The 11,090-nt window shown below is 52.8% G+C and overlaps 1 protein-coding gene across 1 annotated transcript; it reads right to left on the bottom strand.

The window, feature by feature from the left end:
* Window positions 1–6,180: 6,180 nt before the first annotated feature.
* Window positions 6,181–10,628, bottom strand: CHST1 (carbohydrate sulfotransferase 1). Its single transcript, XM_057750439.1, has 3 exons — window positions 10,161–10,628; window positions 9,395–9,491; window positions 6,181–8,201 (listed from the first exon to the last, which is right to left on the bottom strand). The coding sequence occupies exon 3, from the start codon at window positions 8,157–8,159 to the stop codon at window positions 6,924–6,926; it is 1,236 nt and encodes a 411-aa protein (XP_057606422.1). The 5' UTR covers window positions 8,160–8,201; window positions 9,395–9,491; window positions 10,161–10,628; the 3' UTR covers window positions 6,181–6,923.
* Window positions 10,629–11,090: the final 462 nt, after the last annotated feature.

The following is an 11,090-nucleotide window of genomic DNA, read 5'->3' as shown; positions in this document are numbered from 1 at the left end:
GCTCACCAGGACCCAGGGGGAAGGAGCAGTGACCCCATAGGAGACTGAACCAGACCTACCCGCTGGTGTTGGAGGGTTGCCTGCAGAGGTGGGGGGCAGTTGTGGCTCACCGAGGAGACAGGGGCTCTGGCAGGAGGGGTTCTGGGAAGTGCTCATTAGCATGAGCCCTTCCAGAGTCCACCATTAGCCCCACCAAAGAGCCTGTAAGCTCCAGTGTTGGGTCACCTCAGGCCAAACGACCACCAGGGTGGGAACACAGCCCCACCCATTGGCAGACAAGCTGATTAAAGTGTCACTGAGCTCCACCCACCAAATCGGATTAAAGTTTTACTGAGGTCCACCCACCCAGCCCAACCCACCATCAGTCCCTCCCACCAAGAAGCACCCATGAGGCTCCTAGACAGCTTCCTCCACAAGAGGGCAGATGGCAGAATCAAGCAGTATCAGCAGTATTTCATCTTGTGGAACTGAAAACCACAGCCACAGAAAGACAGAGAAAATGAAAAGGTAAAAGACTTTGTACCAGATGAAGGGACAAGATAAAACCCCAGAAAAACAACTAAATGAAGAGGAGATAGGCACTCTTCTGGAAAAGGAATTCAGAATAATGATGGTGAAGATGATCCAGGACTTTGAAAAAAGACTGGATGCAAAGATGGAAAAGTTGCAAGAAAAGTTTACCAAAGACCTAGAAGAATTAAAGAGCAAACAAACAGAGGTATGCAACACAATAACTGAAATGAAAAATACACTAGAAGGAACCAATAGCAGATTAACTGAGGCAGAAGGATGAATAAGTGACCTGGAAGACAGAATGGTGATAATCACTGCTGCAGAAAAGAATAAAGAAAAAAGAATGAAAAGAACTGAAGACAGCCTAAGAGACCTCTGGGACAATGTTAAACGCACCAACATTCACATTATAGGGGTCCCAGAAGGAGAAGAGAGAGAGAAAGGACCTGAGAAAATATTGGAAGAGATTCTAGTTGAAAACTTCCCTAACATGGGAAAGGAAAGAGCTACCCAAGTCCAGGAAGCACAGAGAGTCCCAGGCAGGATAAACCCAAGGAGAAACATGCCAAGACATGTAGTAGTCAAACTGACAAAAATTAAAGACAGAGAAAAGTTATTAAAAGCAACAAGGGAAAAACGACAAATAACATACAAGGGAACTCCCGTAAGGTTAACAGCTGATTTCTCAGCAGAAACTCTACAAGCCAGAAGGGAGTGGCACGATATATTTAAAGTGATGAAAGGGAAGAACCTACAACCAAGGATACTCTACCCAGCAAGGATCTCATTCAGATTCAACAGGGAAATCAAAAGCTTTACAGACAAGCAACAGTTAAGAGAATTCAGCACCACCAAAGCAGCGTTACAACAAATGCTAAAGGAACTTCTCTAAGCGGGAAACATAAGAGAAGAAAAGGACCTACAAAAACAACAACAAAACAATTAAGAAAATGGTAATAGGAACATACATATCAACAATTACCTTGAATGTAAATGGACTAAATGCACCAAGCAGAAGACACAGACTGGCTGAATGGATACAAAAACAAGACCCATATACATGCTGTCTCCAAGAGACCCACTTCAGACCTATGCACACATACAGACGGAAAGTGAGGGGATGCAAAAAGATATTCCATGCAAATGAAATCAAAAGAAAGCTGGAGTAGCGATCCTCATATCAGATAAAATAGACTTTAAAATAAAAAATGTTACAGGAGACAAGATTTTTTTTTTAAGTCAGTGGAGAGATTTGGCTGATATGTTTAACTTGACTAGATGGGCATATGCAGCCCACTACAACCAATTGTTGCAGAAGACACATTCTTTACAACACTGTCCCCAGGCTAAAGCTGAGACACTGAGGCTCAGGGTCTGGCTTGTCCAGCAAGATGCAGTGGAACAAGTTCTCAAGGTGAGTCTCTTGTCACCTGAATTGCTAATTTTCTACTCTTCCTGGATGGTTCTAAATCCTCTGTTCTTGTCTGTGCAAAGGTCCTTGTCCTAAAGCCACATCCAGTTTCCCAAAGCCAGTCCAAGGCCAGAGTGACATTGTTGAAGGCTGAGGTGTTACCAAGGAAGGAAGAAAGCAGGAAGCAATGCAGGAAGAAGGCATTGTTGTAAAAGTCCACGATGCTGAAATTTGCCAGAGGAGGAAATCTCCAACAGTTGGGTGTGGTTGTCTGGCTGTTCCCAGACGCACTCCAGGAAGCTCCAAGGTTCAGGCTTAAGAAAACTCTACATCCTTAATTGTTGGAGACAGTGGGCTTCCCTGACCTTCAAGAGGAAGAAGACATCTGAGCCCCCATGCTAAAAATGGTCCTTTATGAATGGAAAAGGAGAACAAATGCAGGTGCCTTAAAAGGGGCAGAAAGGCCAAGTCCATCTGACCTAGTTGTAGCAGCTGAGCAGCTGACTTGGGACCATCCCCGGAAGCAATGTTCCCAGGAAGTTAGACAACTTGGAGCATGTGGTCAGAAGATGGCAGGTCAACTCAGCCAACTTCTACTCTTGTAGGTTACTTCTCTAAGGGTGCTGGAAGCCTATGGCTACCATCCTGTGGGTAGGCCAGCTTGTCCTCATGCTTAGCAGCCATTCTACGGGAGTTTCTGGCTCTCCCCTGCTTGTCTCCCTTTAGTTAGCCTTCGGTTCCAGGCCTTGGCTGATAAGTGTACTGCATTGTCTCCTGAGCCGTTTTGTTCAGGTGTAACTTTGTGTATCAGTAGCAATTCAAACTAGAAGAGCTCACAAAAGAATGTACTCATTCAACAAACATTCACTGAGCATATTCCAGGCATCCCACTAGGAACTATGAGTAAAATGATGAAGGTGATGAGGATGCTGATGGTTAGCATTTACCGAGCACTCCCTAAGCACCAAGCACGGTGCCCTGCACGTAAATGCATTACCTTACGCGATCTTCAGAGTAGCCCTCTGAGGCAGATGTTATGATGATTACCTCTATACAGATAAGAACATGAAAGCTCAGAAAAACTAAGTGATGTGCCCTAGGTCACACATCAAGTAGTGACAAAGATGGGACTGGAACCTAGAACCGTGCATTTTAAAACAATGTTGCCCAAGATGAAAAAGACTTACTGTATTTATAAGTCATCAGCAGGTGACAACTCCCAGAAGCAAAAAGTGCAACTAGAGAGAGGCAGGGTATACAGACTGGAGGTTTTGGTGAAGCTTTAGGGGCTCTTTGAAGCCTGGGTAATTGTCCCATGTGTGCCCTGGGCAGGCAGGCTGCAGGCTCCCAGGCAAGCCAGATCCTCAGCTTGGGCATTAGTCTCCCAACTGCGCACATGCACGTGTGCATGCACACACACACACACACACACAGCCCACCCCAGTGACCACTCAGCCCATGGCTGCAGCTACACCCCCCGGTGCATCCAAACCTGGGCTACTTGCCTGTACGGACTTGATTCCAACCTGTTTTTCAGCCCTCAGGAAACAGAAGCCTATATGTTTTCTCAATGGATCTGTGAAAGGGCTTCACTTACATCTTTTCCTCTCCAATGAGGAAAGGCATTCCAGCAGGAAGAAATGCTTCCCCAGGGAGGGAATGAGTCGGGAGTGGCAGGTTTGTTCTGGACAATATCCTTTGGAATGATGGGAAGTGGCGCCCAGTGAGCTCCCCAGAGTCCCAGGGAGATGGGGCCAGGAGGCCAGAGTGTTTGCTGTTGCAAGGAAAGAAACTAGGGTGAGCAGGTGGGAACACACAAACAGAGGAAGCCTGTGATGAAAAGAATTGACAGGACATGGCCCTCAGAGCCACAGGGTGAGAGGAGCCCTGAGTGTGGGGACAAGACCAGGAAGTTACTCCTTAAGATCTAAGCCATCAAGGCACTACACTCAGAAGAGGTGGGGGCGGGGCCAGTCCTGCCTACGTGGTGCTCTGACCACCATTTCCTGGCTAGAAAAATGTGCCTCTGTGTCAGCAGGAAACAGCCGCTGGAGAGGTGTGACTAATGGGAGGAGGAAGAGTGCTTTGTAAACTGTAAAATTCTGTACACATGTTTGTTCACTGCTATTCTCCTTCCAAGCGCTAACCTTGAAAATTGCAACAAGTGGCAAAGTGGGTGATGGCACCAGACAAAGAAATAGGAAAGCCAATATCGGTGTGTGGAGTTAGAAAGAATTGTTGACTACAGGGGGGTGATGTGGATTCTCAGAACAAAACCCAGCTCAACCCCCCATCACCTGTGAGAAACAGGCTGGGAGGGCATCAGCTGCCTCAGGTCTCATTCAGATTCCTAAGAGCCCACCCCCCAGTGAAGGCCTGGAACAAGCAAGTTCTTTTATTGTGGGAAGCACCTGTTTTTTCCCTTCGTTTACCCATGCAACCAATGTTTATTAGATACTCTTTTGTACCCAGTCCTGTAATTAAAATTGTGATTACAACTGTGGTAAACACTATAAAAGAGATGTACATGGTGCCGTTATTGCCTATAATCATGATATATAAGATATATAATCCGTTATATATGGGGCTATGATCAGGATAACTGAACTAACCTGATAAAACCAAGGAAGTGGTGATAATGAAGCTGAGATCCAAAGGATGAGCAGACGTTAATTAGAGTAAGAGGGGACTAGAGTGACCAAGGTATGATGAATGATCTAGGCAAAGACCCTGCAATAAGCCAGAATGCCATGTGTATTGGTTAGCTTCTGCCGAGTAACAAATCACTCCAAACCTTAGTGGCTTAAAATAATAACCACTTTTTTTTAACATACAATTTTTTAGGTCAGAAATTTGGCTGTATTCAGCAAGGTAGTTCCAACAGTCTAGGTCAGATTGTGGCACTGACCTTGGCTGGGGCTCACTCGTGCATCTTCATCAGTTGCCAAGTCAGTGAAGAACTGGCTGGCCACTGGCTGGGGCTCCTTGGTTCTTTACCTCATGGTCTGGCATTCTCCAGCAAGCTACCCTGGGTTTCCTTCACAAGGCAGTTAAAGGCTTCCAAAAGGCAGTGAAAGGGGACAAGCTCCAAAGCTCAGGTACTTTTCATGCCACTGTAGCCATCACTCTGACTATTGTCCCATTGGCAACAGCAAGGCACATGGCTAAGCCCAGGTCAGTGTGGGAGGGAGGGTACTACCCTAGGGTGTGGTTATAGGGAGTGGTGAACAAATTGGGGACTGTAACCCAGTGTGTTCAAGGAATTAACAGAAAGCAGAAAGACCAGAGAATGAATATGAAGGGGAGCATGGCGTGGGTGAACCTAGAGGTAGGCAGGAGCCAGGACATGCGGGGCCTCCAAGAGCACTCTAAGAGTTAGGTCTTTGCCCTAAAAGCAGACCAGCACTCTGGTTTCTGATTCTCTGTCATGTGGGCTTGGTTATCATAAATAAACCCCTTAAAAGCTGAACTGCCCTGGGTGACCTGGTAATATGGCTCTTGCAAGCTTGAGAAGCCCAGGACCACTGGCACTGCCTAATCCCAGACACTTTCTCTGTCCCAGGACAACAAAGCTGTGAACTCCACGCCAGGGACCAGCTGTCGTCTTGGAATAAGAGCTGGGGAGGCTGCTCAGAGGAAGCTGCTAGATTGCCAAGGATGGTAAGGGAATTAAGCGCGGCTGATATTCCGCCAGTGTAGACACCAGTACACCTGCATTCGCTGTTAAAATACTGAAATACTTCCAGACCACTGACAAGCAGCCACTGCCCTGAGCCAACCCACCCCTTGAATAGTCCCTCTCCCAAGCTATCCTGGCCCCAGACCCAGCAATTAAAGGGGAAACATCTGGCACAGGAAAAGGGTCACCAGGACTTCATCAGGATCTCCGGGCATTGACTCGGCAAGCCTTACCACTTGTTAAATACTTTGAACATCACCCCTGGCTATAAGGTGCCTGGTCTCAACTGACTGAAGGGCAATGAAACCGTGAACACAGTGTTGAGGTGATGAGGGTGACATGAATTCCGAAAGCTAGCAGCTGGTCACTGAGTCCCCACCTCCATCTCTTTCTCTCTCCTCCCCAAAGCAAGCAACACCCAGACCCCACCGAGGCCTGCCCTCATCCATTCAGAATGTCACATAATCACACTCAGATATTATTGCACTCTTTTATTTACAGAAAACACAGATAAAGCATTTCCATGTTCATTTAGCAAACTGAACCACTCTTTTTTTTTTTTTTTTTCTTTTTGGCACAGAGAAATAGCACAGATGGACCCCAAGGTCAATCAGAAAACCGGAACATTTATCAGCCATCACTGGTCCCGGGGCGGCCACAAGACTCAGACAGACAGACAGACAGCATTGCCACAGACTGGAAAAAATAAACAAGGTCCACTTTCACCTCACAGTAACAACCTGCTTACCAACAGGCAAGGGCGGGCAGGAGGGGGCAGTTTCTCTGCTCCAAGGGGGAAGGGGGGCAGTGGGCACTGGGGGCAGAAGCAGGATGGAGGGGTGGATAAACAGCATTCATAAATTAGAGAGAGGTGGCCTTTTTTTTGTAAGCTCTTACCTTGCTGAAGTAAGCCAGTGCAGAAACGACCATACCCTGACCACGCACCCACTGGGAGAGCTCCAGACGTTGTGTGGTTTGGGGTGTCTCTCCCCGTGGGCGGGGGCGCATGTGTGCACGTGTGAGTGTGGTGCTTGTAAACAGTGTCACCACCCACCAGAGACACGCAACCGTGCGTCTGTCCCGGGTGGGGTGGAGGCTGGACCCCGCTTCACGGCCCCTCTGCCCCGGGGATCCCTGTCCAAGACATAGTGCAAATTTCAGAGACAAAGAGAGGCAGGAGGAAGTGGGGGCTGGACAGGGGGCAGGTGGGACACAGAGACGGGGTGGGAGAGGGAGGGGGAAGTAAGGCAACAGTTAAAAACGGTCCGCTTTATCAAAACCGACACCGTGTCCCCCTCGCCCCCACGCTCGGGGCCCCGGTCACGAGAAAGGGCGGAAGTCCCGCTCCTCCACCAGGCTGATGGAGGGGTTCTTGAGCTCCTCCTCCGAGCTGGCCATCTTGTAGCCCAGCTGCGCCAGCACCCGCTGGCAGGCGTTCTGGGCAAAGGCCACGATGTCGTAGGAGAGGCGGAAGCGCCACTTCTCGGCCGTGGCCGCGGAGTTGCGCACGGTGCCATACTTGTGCTTGCCCAAGGCGGGGTCTCCCCGCGTGTTGTTCTGAATCCAGCGCGCCACGCGGCCGTCCAAGGGGATGCCCAGGAAGCCGTAGATCTCCTCGGTCTTCTTCATGGGGTTCCTGGCCAGGTCCTCGTAGCGCACCAACATGTACTTGCCCTTGAGCCACGGGGGCCGCGTGAGGCCCGTGGACACGGAGCTGGAGAAGTCCTCGCACACCGTGGTCAGCTGCGTCACGTCCAGGTTGTAGGGCTTCCTGCCGGTGCCGTACCACAGCCGCCAGAGCCGGTACGTGTCGCGGAAGGTCTCGCTGCGGGAAGCCAGGATGCCACGCGGGTCTCGGACCAGCTGGATGACCTTGAGGTTTAACCGGGGATCTTCAACCAGGGCCCGCAAGTCGTTCACCTCGGGCACCCGCACCGTCTTGATGGCCACGTGGCTGCGCTCGCGACAGGCCTCGGCGGCCACGGTCAGGTTCAGCAGGCCGCACTTGCGCACGCAGTCCCCCTCCTCCAGCACGAGGTCTGCGGGGCCCGGAGGGTCACACACGGGGCGCGAGCACAGCACCCTGCTGGCCCCGCGGCGGAAGATCCTGTCGGTGGTGTGGTTGACGGGCGGCGGCTTGATGTAGTTCTCCAGGAAGTAGAGGTCACAGTCGTAGAGGCTCCGCAGGAGGTCACGGCTGGCTCCCAGCATGACGCGCCGGTCCGCGGGGCTCTTGCCCTGGGTGAAGCGGGGGATCAGCGTGTTCTGGACGTGGTACAGGGGCTCAAACAGGTAGAAGACGTCCAGGTGCTGGTTGAAGAGCTGGCCCACGAAGGAGGAGCCGCTGCGCGTGGTGGCCAGGATAAGGATGTGGGTCTTGCGGGACAGGTTATAGGCGAAGGTGGGGCCCTCCTCGCACAGCCGCTCGGCCAGCCCCGCCTCCGCCAGCCCCGGGCAGGTGTGGAAGGACTTGGCGGTGAAGGTGCGGATGGCTGTGTACTGGATGGCAATGGAGGCCAGGGCAAGGAGGAGGACGGCCTTCCAGGAACATTGCATGGCTGGGCACCTTCATGGGGCTGCTTCTCCACCTGGTGAGGTCTGTGGGCGAAGGCGGGCAGCCGTCAGGGAGCTGCCAGGCTGGGGTGCCTCCCGGGGCCCGGGCACTGGCTTGCTCCCTTGGAGGAGCTGGTCCCCAGCCCGCCTGCAGAAGGGCCGCAGGGCTCACGCGTTCATCTGAGGCCTGAACGGGCGCCTGCACTAGCCTTTACCGTTCTCTGGGGACTCCTGGGAGCCATTAGAGACGGAGTAAACTGATTCCCATGCCCTGGGGTTTAACCTACAGAATGCTGCAGGGCCTCTCATCGTGAACTGAGTTTCTTAGTGGGGCCTGACTGGACAAGACCCTAACTCTCCCAACGCCCACACTTAGGGAATGACCAATTCCCAGCTCAAGTCGTTCCCCTGTCACTGCTTGTCCCCCCTGCCGGCATCTCCTGGGCCCACCTGCGTCTTCGTCCACCCCCACGAGCTGGCGCCCAGTTCCCCATGTGGTCCTCTTTCTTCCATCCCCTGCCCACCCCCAAGAGGAAGGGGAGTCCACATCAGATGCCTCCCCCTGACCCAGGTCTCATGCAGAAAGAACCCCTGCACACCGCGAGCTGCTGGGCTGCTAGTATCCCATGCCCACTGGGCCAGGAAAGATGGACAACTGTGTCACGCCCTACTGCCCGCCCCCCTCCCAAAATTTCCAGATGCAAGTGACCAGCTTATTCCAGATGAGGACTCCTGGGGCTCACGGAGTGCCTAAGAGTCAGCTGGCCCACAGCAGAGACAGGGTCCAGAGGCTGCTGAGAAACATCCCTTCCCAGGGCCCCAGCACCCTCCAGGATTTGCTCCTGGCCACTGAGGGGTCCAGGGCATGGGGCAGATGACCTCGCTGTCAGCAGAGTGAAATGGCTCCTCCGCCCTTCCTCCCACCCCAGCTAGTCCTTGAGAGCCTCCACCCTTAGGCCCTCACCTCCTTCTGCCCACAGGGTGAGCTCAGGGACCCCACTGTGATCAGCAGTGGCCCAAGAGAACCCAGGCAGGCAGAGAGAAGAGGAAGGGAGGGAGCAGAGGGGCATCTCAAGGAACAGAGAAAGTGTGGGGGGTGGGGAGGGCAGAGAAAGTGGAGGATGTGCCGGGGTCTTGGGCAAGGAGCCAACCTGAGTATCTGAAAGTCACCCCCAAGAGAGGCCAGCTCAGTGACCAGCCCTGGGCAAGGCGAAGGCAGGGAGGGCTCCACTACTCACCAAAGAGGGGCTGTTCTGAGCTGGGCAGTCCTCAGCCACCTGGTCTCCAGGCCTAGCCGGCAGTCACTGCCTGTGTAGCAGGCCTATGGTCAGCAGACTGGAAGGAGACAGGGAGGGGAGGGGTGCTGAAGGGGGGTGCTCCCAGCTCCTGCCTCCCCACCCTTCCTCTCCTGTGTCCTGTGCCCCACAGACAGCCCTCCAGGGCTGGGCAACGGAGGCCCTGCCTGCTCTCCCAGATCTATCATTGACTCAGGGCTCCAGATAACCCAGGGCCATCTCTGATTCCTCGGATCCAGCCCTCTGAGTCCCAGGCTGCATCCTACCTCCTTCACCCACCTCTTCCACGCCCTACCCATGGCCTCCCAGCAAGTCCCAGTCCCTGTGCTCACACCACACCCCCATGGGCAGGGAGCTGGCAAGCCTGCATACCCAGCTGACTGAGTCAGTGCCCCACTTGAGCAACCACCCAGGGAGGCACCCCTCCCAGCTACCACCCGAGGGAGCTGCACAGAAACTCACTGGCCACAAACACCCCTAGGCCAGGTGAGCTTGATTCAGCTCTGGTGACCAGACTGACCCAACCAGACACAGCACCTGGTGCCCGAGAACAGAATAGTCAAAGTTATCCCAGAAAAGGGGGCCAGGGCACAGTGCAGATTGGTCCTAAATTTAAAGTCAACAGAGCATCCTGACCTTTTGCAGTTCGACTTGTTCAGTGATTCCCCAAGAGGGGGATTAGTGAAGTCAGCAAGGCCAGGGGGCTCACCCCAGATCTCCAGGTGGAAGCGGCCGCTCAGTTGAGACAGTCCACATGCCCAGGCCCGTGAGGAAGGGACAGCAAGGAAGCGAGGTTCCTCTTCCAACCGCACGGAGGGAGAAGAACGGCTACCTGAAACTCAAAGTAAAAGTGGACCAGGGAGCATCCAGGTCGGGGATGCTCTTCGCAGATCCTAAGTTAAAACACCAGGAGTGCAGCACTATGTTGGCTAGTGTATACTGAATAGCTCCTAAGTGCTAAGCGGTTTCCCTGCCCTAGCTCACCCATTCCCCCGCAAGACATTTGCACGGAAGCCAGTATCGGCTGCTTTTCACAGGCGAGAAAGCCGAGGCACGGAGAGGGGAAGAAACCTGCCTGAACTCGCACGCCCGGCTTAACCCCCATCTAGCAGGTTCCCCAGAGCCCACGCTCATTCCTTCTAAGGAGATTTGACTTACTGTTCCTCCAGGTTACCAGTACTTGGCCTTCGAATATGCAATTAATTAATGTCCCCCGCGCGTTTGTGAAGCAGCGTGAGAGGGCTTGGGCATTAGGAGGGGAGGTTCAGACGGTTTCTGAGATGTAGAGCGTGGTTCTTCCCTTTGCTCTCTGGTCCGGCCGATCTACTGGCTCATGGTTGACGGGGTGAACTCCTATGCCTTATGAATATTCTTCTCGCGTCCCCTATTTGGAACGGCTCCCTTGAGGGTAGGGCGAGTGGGTCCTAATCGCCCGAACCTGCAGCGCCGCCCGGCCTGGCTCACTCACCCAGCTCTCCACACCGTGCTTTTCCTAACACTCCCTCTGGAAGGGCAGGGTCCTCACTCGCTGTTCAGATGATGAAAGTAAGACTCAAAGACTAAGCAAACGGGCACGATAAGCAAGTAAGAAGTAGCAGAGACTCAAATCCCTCTGGGTCAGACTCTCAGACCAGTGCTA

This window comes from Hippopotamus amphibius, chromosome 9 (genome assembly GCF_030028045.1).
Source record: "Hippopotamus amphibius kiboko isolate mHipAmp2 chromosome 9, mHipAmp2.hap2, whole genome shotgun sequence".
Classification (NCBI taxonomy): domain Eukaryota; kingdom Metazoa; phylum Chordata; class Mammalia; order Artiodactyla; family Hippopotamidae; genus Hippopotamus; species Hippopotamus amphibius.
The sequence above is the reverse complement of the archived record's forward strand: the minus strand, read 5'-3'. Positions and strand labels throughout refer to the sequence as shown.